General features: G+C 51.0%; 1 protein-coding gene across 1 annotated transcript in view; it reads right to left on the bottom strand.

Moving 5' to 3' along the window:
* Positions 1–11,235, bottom strand: part of STX3 (syntaxin 3) — a 60,724-nt gene extending 49,489 nt beyond the window's left edge. Inside the window, exon 1 of the mRNA XM_006899852.1 lies at positions 11,182–11,235. Within this exon, the coding sequence (XP_006899914.1) occupies positions 11,182–11,211 (30 nt within the window). The 5' untranslated portion in view covers positions 11,212–11,235. The remainder of the gene's footprint in view (positions 1–11,181) is intronic.
* Between the last annotated feature and the right edge of the window lie 571 nt (positions 11,236–11,806).

The following is an 11,806-nucleotide window of genomic DNA, read 5'->3' on the forward strand; positions in this document are numbered from 1 at the left end:
GGGGAGAAGGGTGTAACAATGAATGAATGGAATCCCAAAATCTCTGTAGATGTTCACTGAAATGAAAAATAAACAACCTAAATTAAAAAAAAAAAAAACAAAAGAATCCTGATCTCCATAAAAAAAGAAAAAAAAAAACAAAAGAATCCTGATCTCCATCAAGCTGCCCTAAACCAGACAGCTAAATACACCCAGTCAACACTCCACTAATCTCTTTAGGTTGGGGGTTGGACTTCACTCTAGACACAAACCGGGAAGGTAACCATGGAAATGGCCTGAGTCCAGAAAACAGGCCAACTCAGTGGAGACAACGGCGGCGTGGGGAGGTAGTGAAGTCAAGGCTGGATATAAAGGTGGCAAGGAGAGAAGGCCCTCTAACACCACAGAATCTTCCAGGTGCAGATAACCTCCATTCATCCTCGGAAATGGTTTGGCTCTTTCTGGCTCGCTGTTTTCAGGCAGTGAAAACGGGGAACCAGGACTTGTATGCAAGACGTAAGCGCTCTCCCAGCAGCGGGATCTCCAAAAGTGTAACGTTCAGAAATTATGCCGTGGGGCTGCTGTTATGGATCAACCAAAACGGACTGCGGGAGGGCTGAAGCCCTCGGCCTGGGATCTGGAAGATTCAAAGGACAGGAATGGTGGAAATGAGGAGGACTTTCCAGGGAGGAAGGTGGCCGCTGTCTTTTCGCTGTAGGATCGATCACCTCTTCTCTTCCATCACCTTTCTGGACAAGCGTGACCCACAGTGTCCTGAGGCGAAGGTTAAGAAATAACTAGTAGCCCTGGAAGATGGCCACGTGGCTTAACTGGTTAAAAACATGACTAAAAACTGAAAGGCTGGTGGTCTGAACTCACCAACTGCAGTTTCGTGAGAGAAAGCTGAGGTAGTCTAGTCCCACCGAGCCAAAGGTAGCACCTGTCCGATAGTTCTAATCCACCAGTGGCTCTGATAGAGGAAGAGGGACAATCCCCTCCTGAGAGACTTACAGTCTCAGAAATCCAACGGAAGGTCAGTTATGAGTCAGTCCCAAAATAATGTCAATGAGTTGTCTGAACATCTGAGAAGCCTTGAAGGCTGGAATCGGAGACCTCTGGCTTCATTATCAAATCTGTGGGTTCCTGAGTCAATCTTCCGCTCCAGACTGGTGACCTGCACCAGCTCACAGTTAAAGGAGCAGGGAGAGTAAGTCATGATCAATCAGGGATGAGTATGGGTGGCACTGCGGATAAGCCCTTGGCTGCCACGGGAGAAGGTGGCTGTTCAAACTCACCAGGCACTTGAGGATTCTTGTGTTTCATTTTTAAAAAGAAGTGGCATGGTGAGCCCTGGTGGCCTAGCGGCAAGAAGCTGCACTGCAATCCCAGAGGTGAGCAGTTCAAATCCACCAGATGCTCTGCTGGAAAAGGAGGGACAACCTCCTCCTGTTCCGGTCAGATCTGATTTGACGATACACACACACACACACACACACACACACAAATAATAAAAATAAAAAAAAAAGAAGAAGTGGCATGCTTGATGGGGCAACCCCTGATTTTACAGATTTGTATAAGATTTCGGCCTTGGAAGCTACAAAGCCATCCTACTAGGCAGCAACTAGGCAGAGACTGGGCAACAAGAAGTCTGGTTTTTAAAGCATCAGTCTAGACTGGTGGACTGCATAACAGAGGGTGGTCAATATTTACTATGTGAAAGGAGCCCTGGTGGTCCTGGAGGCTACGCGTGGGGCTGCTCACCAAAAGGCCAGGAATTCAAACCCAGCAGCTGCTCTACAAGGAGAAAGCCAAGGTCGTCTGCTCCCCAAACACTTACAGCCTGGAAACTCATTGTTGCTCTTGTTGTTGTGAAGTGTTAAGTCGGAACTGACCCTTAGCTCCTGCAAGTTTTCAAAGGCGGTTAATCACACGGGGAGGAGACTGCTCATCTTTCTTCTGCTGGTGGATTTGAACCATGTGCTTTTCAGTTGACAGTGCAGTTTCTTACCATAAAGCCCTCAGAGCTCACGGGAAACTATGGAGCGGTTCTAGTCTGCACATCCATCCCTACATCAAAGATCATATCTAGCTCATCTGCATACACAGCTGCACACACAGTCAAATACAGAATAAGGGGGAGCAGAGCATGGCTTCAGTGTCCGAGCAGAACGAGAACTAGGGTGGGAAAAGATCAGGGGCTGACGTCCTGGAGCAGAAGAGTGGAGGAGGGATAGTGAGCGCTTTCAGGGACTGAAGCAGGGGACTGGCTCTTAGACCAGACTGTGGAGAGCAACACACCTTCAAAGCAGCCCTGTGGGCGGCCATCTTTGATTAGGGCACGACTCGTTTCCAACTCTACCAGGCAAGAGATCCGGACGCCAGGTAACATGAATCTGTCCTGGTTTTCCAAGAGAAAGATTCCATTTCTAGCAGGGCTCTCCTTGGGTGCGGGTGGAGTTGACAACACTTCACAGCGACATGAGATGAGCAAGGAATCTGAACCCTGCCCTCTCCTGCGCTATCCTCACATCTCAGCCACATTCAAGTCCACTGCTGCGGTCACTCGGTCCACCCATCTCCCTGAGGGTGTTCCTCTCTCACGCTGATCCTCTACCTTTCCCAAGCAGCTCTGGGGGCCTCGTGTACAGAGTCGCACAGCCAACCCAAAGACACGCAGTCCCAATCCACCAGGAGACTGAGGGGCAATCTCCTCCCATGGAATTTACAGCCTCTGAAAACCCACTGGAGGGTCAGCTATGCATTGTTTCCAGCTTAACAGCACCTAACAGCAGCAACCCCCTTCCCCAGCATGATGGCTAGCAGGACAGCTCACCATGTATCCCATTCAGGTTACTGTCTGGTTCACTAACACTTTACAAATCTGGGTCCATTCTGGCTTCATTTCCTTGTTGTTGTTGTTGTTATGTGCTGTCGAGTCGCTTGCGACTCACAGCGACCCTATGTACAACAGTCCTAAACTCCGCTCTGTCCTGTGCCAATCGCACTGTCTCTGACACTCCCATCCCAATTATCCCAGTCACTGAATCAATCCACCTCATAGAGGGCCTTCCTCTCCTGCGCCGTCCCTCCACCCTCCCAAGCATGATGTCCTTCTCCAAGGACCGGTCTCTCCTCACAACATGTCCAAAGTATGTTAGACGGAGCCTCAGAATCCTTGCCTCCAAGGAGCCACCCGGTTTAACCCTTTCCAGGACGAATCTGTTTGTTTTCCTAGCAGCCCATGGTATTCTCAATACTCTTCTCCAGCACCACAGCTCAAAGGCATCAATTCTCCTTCTATCCTCCTTGGTCATTGTCCAACTCTCTGATGCATAACAAGTGATTGCAAAGACCACGGCCTCTATCAGACGCACCTTAGTCTCCAGAGTGACACCATTGCTCTTCAGTACTTTGGAGAGGTCCCTAACAGCAGACTTTCCCATGGCAATACGCCTTATGTATTCACTTCCTTACCCACGACTAAATATTAAGGAAGAACCATTTGAAAGCTCTGACAGGGAGCTCTCCACGCTGGAGATGTCCGCCACATCAGAGCTTTGAAGCCCTCAGATCTGTCAGCTGAGGATAACACAGAACACCACGCTGCTGGAAGGATTTGAGAGATGGGGGTGCGTATGGCCCCAACAAGCAGACTCGGCCAGCGGTCAGCAGCTGTGCCAGAAACGATCACTGTCACCACTGTTGATGCGGTGACAAGACACGAGAGGAAAACAGCTCAACTCGTACAAAACGAACAAAAGAGAAAATGGATTCAAACCCACTTCACCAAAACAAACAATTCTACTGACTGAATAGAAGAGTTTTCATTGCAATGTAAATTACAGCCCACGAGGGAGAATATTCTAGGCTGCTGGAAAGGTCTAGTACACCTAAAGAATGAATTTTGCAGGACGAGCAGGAGCTTGGAGAGCACAGGGAAGGAGCACTTCAGAGACAGAGAACAGCATGAATGGACGTCTCCCCTTTCGCTGCTGCCAGCGCCCCTGCCTCCCCCACACTCACAGGAACAAAAATAACATTAATCCCCTCCTCTCAGACGAGTCTTCTCCACTGGCCTCCGGCTGATGGGGCTGTAATCCCCACACAATCCCCATCACTCTGGCCTCAGCTCTACTCTCCGTCTGCTCGGAACAAAACAGCTCTGCCAGGGAATGAATCCTTCCGGCACAGAGCAGAGGTGAGGGAGAGGGCACTGATCGTGAGGAATCCAGCCCCCAAAAAGGAAGGACTGTGTCTCAGCCAAGGGGTGACGTCATATATAAGACTTGGTTGTGACCCAAAGCACCTGCCTCATCTTTGGAGCTCAGTAAATATGAATGAACGAAGCTTTAAAGCAGAAGGAAACTGGTTCCCTATTGCTGCTGAGTTTACAGTCTTAACTGTCACCCTGAGGAACCCTGATCCCCCTGAGATCTTAGACATTCAAGTGCGGAAGAGGCCGAAGATTAGTTTTCTAATTCTCATTGCCGTCGAGTCAGAACTGACTCGTGGCTGACCCTTCAGTGGGATTTCAGAAGCCGTATATGACACAGAGAAGACTGTGCATCTTTCTCGGAGCTGCTGGTGGATTTGAACCACAATGAGAGGCACCATCGCTGGGCTGGCAGCACAACTCGCTATAGACCATGCCCTCCGAACTTCCAAAAATCATGCCAAAACAGAGAGTGAAAAATCAGTGGCCAGTCGGCTGATTCCATGACTGTGCTCCTACTGGCACTGGTCCCAGAGAAGCCAGCGCATCTCCAGTCACTTCTGACCCTAGTTCCCGGCGAGTCATCTCTGACTGATGGTGACCCGAGTGTGCTGGAGAACTGGGCTCCACTAGGTGTTCAGCAGCTGGTTTCTAGCAAATCTCTAAGGCCTTTCTTCCAAGTACCTCCGGGTGAGCACAAGCCCTGAACTTTTCCGTTGGTAGCTAAGCATGGTAGCCGAAGGGACCTTGATGTTCAACTCCATCTCCCAAGGGCCAGCCAGTAAGTCCTGCCTGTGGTTGTCTCTCTCATACAACATCACAATGTTTCTCATTATGTTTCCTTATCTGGCCATGAACTTCCTGGGGCCAGGAGCATAGATTCATCCACCCTACACCCCTGCCCGTGTCACATGGTACGTGCCCAGAAAAGATGGCCAGGCAAAATGGACCCTGGACTGGGAATTGTCTAGACTTGTCAGATCCAAAGTTCAGTTGGTGAGAAACGAGCAAGAACCAGCTCCTGAGCTAGGCTGGGTGCAAACACTGCACATTCCCCCGGGAGGAGCAGGGCAAGAGATAAGGTGAATTGGGTCTCATGCCTCTGCCCTCACCAAGGTCTGCCCTTCAATGTGGATGCTGCTCCTGGCAGGCCAGGTCTGGGAAACAGTCATTAGACCCTCTGTCTTGGGGAGGGTGGTGACTGCCTGCCAGGGATTACCCACACTTCATGCCCACTCTGGTCCTATGGGTCAAGGCTTTATCTGCATCTTCCAGACACAGCTCAGAGCGGATCATTTCAACCGTGCTCAGAATCGAGTCACAAGCAATGAAGTATTTCGTAGAATCATGACTTCTTGGGATGCGTGTTTTTGTTGTTACTGAGTATCACTGAGTTGGAATCAACCCATCGCTGACCCTCCAGCAGGTTTTCAGAGGCAATAAATTGCACAGGAGAACGTCCGTCCTTCTCCCATGCAGCAGCTGGTGGATTTCAACTGCACGCTTTCAAATTCTTGGGATGGGTCAATGTCTTCCAGTTCATCACTTCCTTTCATAAAAGGCTCAGATTCCTTTAACATCTTCCATTGCAAAAAGCTCCATGATCGCCTCCCAAATTAGCAGAACCCCCACTCTCCCAGCCAGCCCACTGGGTCCAAGCCTGAGTCCTTTACCCACCTAGCTGCTTTCTACCCACCAGGCCCATATCTTCATGAAGCACATGACAGCGGTGCTATCTAGAGACTGTTATCACCACCCCTTCCCAAGGGTTTAGAAAGAAACGGCACAGGCTGCTCATTGTGCAATGTGTCTGGTGCAGGTTAACAGGCACCAGATAACGAGCATCAGATACAGAGATGGCATCTCTTGTCACAGCAGAGACAACCCTGCCTCTACTGAGGAGGCAAGGAGCCTTAGGAGCACAGTGGTCAAAGCGTTCACCTGCTAAACAAAATGTCAGCAGTTCAAACCCAACTACCACTCCACGGGAGGGAAGAAGATGCAACTGTCTTCGCTTCCATAAAAACAGACAGCCTCGGAAACCTGACAGATGGTGCTACTCTGACCTGCAGAATGACAGATCAATTCCATGGCAACGGATTGGGCTTTGCGCATTTTTTACCAGGGAGGTGAGCACCGGTGGGGAACTCTTGTCATTAGGTGTCACCCAGGTAACTGCAACTCACAGTGGCCTATTAACAACAGACGTGAACTGTGCCCTGGGCTGAGCCATCCTTCCGGTCTCTGATACGACCCATTGTTACAGTCACCATGTCAGTCATCTCACTGAGGGGCACACGTTCCTTCACTCTCCACCTTCCCCAGTACGGTCTCCTTTACCAAGAACTGGTCCCTCCTGATCGCATCATGCCCAAAGGAAGTAGCAATTCTTCCAAGACAAATGTATTTGCTCTTTTGCCAGACCACAGGATGTCAACACCACAATTCAAAGGTATGGATTTTCCTTCACTCATCCTTATTTATTGTCGAACATTCTGATGCATATGAAGTAATTGAAAATACAATGGCTTGGATCAAATGCACCTTCCTCTTTAAAATTATACCCTTGCTCTTTGGCACTTTGGAGAAGTCCTTGACAGCAGATTTTCCCACCACAATATGCCTTGTGATTACCTGACTGATGCGACCATGGATGCTGATTGTGGATCCAAATAAAACTGAATCTTTGGAAAGACTGAAGGTGGGGAATGAGACACCAATATCCACACAAACCCTAACATTCTTTACAGAAAATACGAATACTGGCCCGAAGAGGTTTCAAAGGTAAACCCAAGTCCTTGCTTTACAAAGGTGGGCTCAAGAAGCAGCGAGGGACAGTGACACAAATCAGCACAGGTTCTAAAGTAAAGAGTCACAATCAGAATCCTTTCAACTGTGCTCCTGTCCTCTTCACACGTCACCTCCACGATGTCCCTATTCCTGAACACTAGAGCACCCACTGTCATTTCAAAACAATAGGCCCATCATAGCAGTGCCCTCCACAGTACCTCACTGTCACAGTACCTCACTGTCGCAGCACCCCACTGTCGCAGCACCCCACTGTCACAGCACCCCACTGTCACAGCACCCCACTGTCACAGCATCCCACTGTCACAGCACCCCACTGTCACAGTACCTCACTGTCACAGTACCCCCAAGGATGAAGGAGGAAGCAGGTCATTTGCTCCATCTCACAAAGGTTAAGACTGAGGCACAGAGAGGTGGGAAGACTTGCTCAAGTTCCCCGGCAAACTGACTATACACACTCTTGGTATGGACAAGGGGAAGGAACCTGGCTGAGAATTTGCCTTTCTCTTCCAGACAAAAGCAGCTCTGGTGGCTTACTGGTAAGGAACTGGCGCTGGCAATGCAAAGGTACGCAGTTCAAATCCATCAGCTGCTGTGTGAGAGAAAGATGAGCAATTTCCTCCCGTGTAACTTACTGCCTCTAAAAACTCGCTGGAGGGTCAGCTACAGGTTGGTCACAACTTAACAGTACACAACAACCACCACCACCCCAGATCTGGTAGCATAGTATGTAAGGAGATGTGCTGATAACTCAAAGGTGCTATCTATCAGTCTGGCAGTTCAAATCCACCAGCAGCTCCCTATGAAAATGATGCACAATCTTCCCCAGTGTGATTTACAGCTTCCTGAAAACCTGCTAGAGGGTCAGCTATCAGTCAGTTCCAACGTGATGGCAATGATTTCGAGTTTCAATCTCAGATAAACGGAATCAGAATCTATGTTTTAACAATGTCTTTTGGAGACTTAATTACCCAGGTATTCATACAAAGGGCTAACACACCACATAATCTCCAGCCTCCACGACTCTGAGACCAGAAGGACTAGATGGTGCCCAGCATCCCCTTCCACTGGCTCTCAAAGGGACTACAATAACAGGTCTTTCCTAGAATGAGAGAAATGTGGAGCAAAATTCTAAATCACAACAAAGAGACCAAAGCCCAGGTTTTCTGGTCTGATAGAGATTGATGGAAACCCAGAGATTGTAGCCTTTTTAGCCTCTGGCTTGATTTTCATGGAGAGAGTGAATAGGTATCTAAGGCATCGGGTTGCTAGCTGAAATATGACATTCAAATCCACAAACAGCTCCACTGGAGAGAGACAGGCACCATCCTTCCATAAAGACTTACAGCCCCAAAATCCAGGTGGGTAAGTATCAATCAGAGTCAACACCAACTTGAGGGCAGTAGGTTCAGGATTTTCTGGATGGATGAAGTGAACAGTAACACCAGGAAGACAAATACTTCCTAGAACCACCAAGAGAAGAAGCCAAAGGTCATCCTCTGCCCAAAGAGAAAGCTCAGGAGGCAAGAAGGGCTCAGAAAATGGGATAAATGAAGATGGGAAATACAAGGAAGAGACGGGAAGAGTGCTACTACATTGTGAGGTTATAATCAATGTCATGACTCAAAAATGTGCTATTCCACGACTTGGAATATATCCTGAGAAAGCGAGAACTGAGGCACAAACTGAGATTTTTATACCAATGTTCACAGCAGCATTATTTATCATTGCAAGAACATGGAAACAGACCAAATGGCCAACCACAAATGAATGGATTGAAAAATTATGGTACATTCACACAATGGAATACTATGCAGCACACAGGAGCAATGATTTTGTAAATTACCTAACCTGGGAGGGACTGAAGAGCATTATGCTGAATGAACTCAGCCCCACAAGGACAAATATTGTATAAACCCATTATTGTAGAATGAGTATAAGGATCCAAGCGGGGTGGGAGAGGCTGGAAGCAGAGCGATGAGGATGTAGGGGGGGAGGGGAATTAATCATGGGGTTGTACAATTTGATGTGTGTGGGGTGAGGGAAATTTGTTCTTGAAAACAATGCATTCGAATTTTGTAAATAAACTAGTGGGGGGGAAAGTGCATGAACTGAAGAGACAATCCATTTGTTCTGTAGACTTTCACATAAATCACAATAAAAGGTTAAAAAATATCACTTGATTATCTTGTAAAAATGGAGACTTTTTTCTTATTCCCTATATCTAGGGTGGAAATGCATATTCCCAGCAGAAAGTCAAACTATAATGAACTCATTCAAAAACATACTGAAAGAGGCAGTGCCCTGGAAATGGGTTTCTTGACTAAAGAAAGGAATCACCTCAGCCTGCTATTCGGCCCTACGCTGTGCTAGTATTGCGGTATGTGCAGATGCTAGAAGATGTGAAGTCTGGCGCCCTTCTTTCCTGCCTCCCCAACCATCACATTTTGGGGAAAGGACACGGGGAAGACAGGCAGGCGCTTCTGTCAGGGTTCAGGCCAGTTCTATGAACCGGGGACACCACCTACCAGGTCAAGTCGTAGTTTCCTCATCTATAAAAACAGGGATAATAAATTCTTCTCTGTCAACGTAACGATGACGGTGTGAGGTGCTGATGACGAAGAGAAAGTATGAGGCAGGGAGACTCAGTCACAGAGAAAGCAACTGTCCTGTGCTCCCCCTCACCTCTCAACTCCTCCCACAGAGCACCTGCTTCTACCTGAGCAGATGGCATGAGGCTCAGGAAGGTCTGACCCAAGACAACAGACGAGAAAGCCAACAAACATCAACACTTCCCAACAGTCCACAACACTTGTGCATGGCCTGTTTGCCCCAAGAGCTTTGCCAGTTATGCCAATACATCTATTAAGTTCTCTGTGCCAGGCACTATCTGAAGGCTTCTGTGTGCCCTCTTGCATTTCGTTCTTGAAGCCTCTCCTTTTACAGACAGCAAAACCCCCCAGGCTCAGAGGTTATGAGCTAGTAGGTGGAACTATGAAAGAATTCGGTTCTGTGCAGGCCAGTGGTTCCCAGAAGTAAAGTGCTCTCCAATCACCTGGCAAGATTCACCAACAATGCAGGTGCTGACTCTGCGGGTGGCGAGCGAGGCCAGGGTATGTGCATTTCTTGCACCCTCCTGAGTAATGCATTGCAATTTGGTTAGGAAGGGCTCAATTTTTCATTTCATTAGGACAGAGACTGTGTCGCCCAAGCCCCAGGGTTCACCACAGGGACCGGCCCATGGAAGGCGCCCAATTATTATTTATTGCATGAGTCAATGAATGCCTGACTTCAAAGACCACGCTTTAACACTTCAGTGGAGTCTCAATGCCCGTGGAGCTTGGTACACAGGATCGTCCCCACTTGACAGGGAAATAAAGGATCAAAAGAGAATGTTGTTGTTGCTGGTATGACCTTAAGTTGAACTGACCGATAGCTGACCCTCAGAGGCAGTAAACTGCAAAGGAAGAGCTTGTCCATCTTTCTCCCGCAGGGCAGCTGGTGGATTCGAACCACGTACCTTCGCGTTGGCAGCGCAACTCCTGACCACTAAGTCACTAGAGGGCACCGTAGTCCCTAAGCAGGTGGTCTAAGGTCTTACAGCTTCTGCACACCCGCGGCGGGCAATCAACCTTCAAATCCTTGGCCCTGACCACAGCTGTCCCCCAGCACTGCGGGTGGGAAATTAATGATTACAGACAGCCGGACGAAGGGGAGCAGGGCCCATCCCGCCATCTGACCGGCTCGCAGCTCCGGAGGTCACCCAGGGGCTCCCTCCTACTCCCCCTCAAGGTCGGAGAGAAGGGGGCTAAGCTCGGCGCGCCCCATCCCACTCCGCCCTGGAGCGAAACGCAGAGGCTAAGAGGTGGCGAGCGGGCACAAAAGCCAGCCCCAGCGAGCAGGTGGCGGGGTGACCCCCTGGCTGACCTCGAAGAGCCAGCCAGGCCCACGCACACCCCGCTGTCCAGCCCGCGGGCTGGGGCCCGAGGCGCCCAGGGCAGCTGCCGCCGTGAGATGAATCACCCGCACATGACCCCACAGGGGAGGGGCGAGGGGTGCGCACAAGCGCGGGACGCGGCCGGGCTGGGGGCGCACGCACCCCGCGCCCCAACCCCTCCGCCAGGGTGTGGGGGGACGGACACAGCCCCCGGCCCGCCCGCGCGGCGCCCGCCGGCACTCACGGCCTTGAGCTGCTCCAGCCGGTCCTTCATCCTGGGGTCGGGGTCCGGGGAGCGAGTCCCAGGGGAGTGGACGGAAGTGGCGGCCGCGCCGGCCCGGACCTGGGAGCTCGAGCCGCAGGCGGAGGCGGGCGGCGGCCGCTCGAGGAGGAGCGTCCGAGGCCGCCGAGGCTCCGCCGCGCCGCCTCCTCCGGCCCCGCCGGCGCCGCGAGCTCCAAATCCGGCTCCCGGGACGAGTCGCGCAGCGCGCACCCGCGGGGCCCGCCCCTCACCTGGCCGCGCCCGCGCTCCTTAAAGGGACCGCAGCCCGGGCGCGCGCACACCTGGCCGAGCTGAGCAGCGCGCACCCGCAGGACCTGCCCCTCACCGGGACTTGCCACTCACCTAGCCGCGCCCGCGCTCCTTAAAGGGGCTGCTCTCCGGGAGCGCTCACACTAGGCCCAGCTGCATAGCGCGCACCCGCGGGGCCCGCCCCTCACCTGGCCGCTCCAGCGCCTCCTTAAGAGGCCGCAGCGAGGGCGCGCGCACACCTGTGCCGGCTGCGCACCACCTGGGCGCCGGAGCCTCCCTCGGAAGAGCGAGTGGGTCTCCCAAGCCTACGTATCCCACCTTTTCCGTAGCTCAGCCA

This window comes from Elephantulus edwardii, unplaced genomic scaffold (assembly GCF_000299155.1).
Source record: "Elephantulus edwardii isolate Elephantulus edwardi_28Jun2011 unplaced genomic scaffold, EleEdw1.0 scaffold00268, whole genome shotgun sequence".
In the NCBI taxonomy this organism is placed as follows: Eukaryota; Metazoa; Chordata; class Mammalia; order Macroscelidea; family Macroscelididae; genus Elephantulus; species Elephantulus edwardii.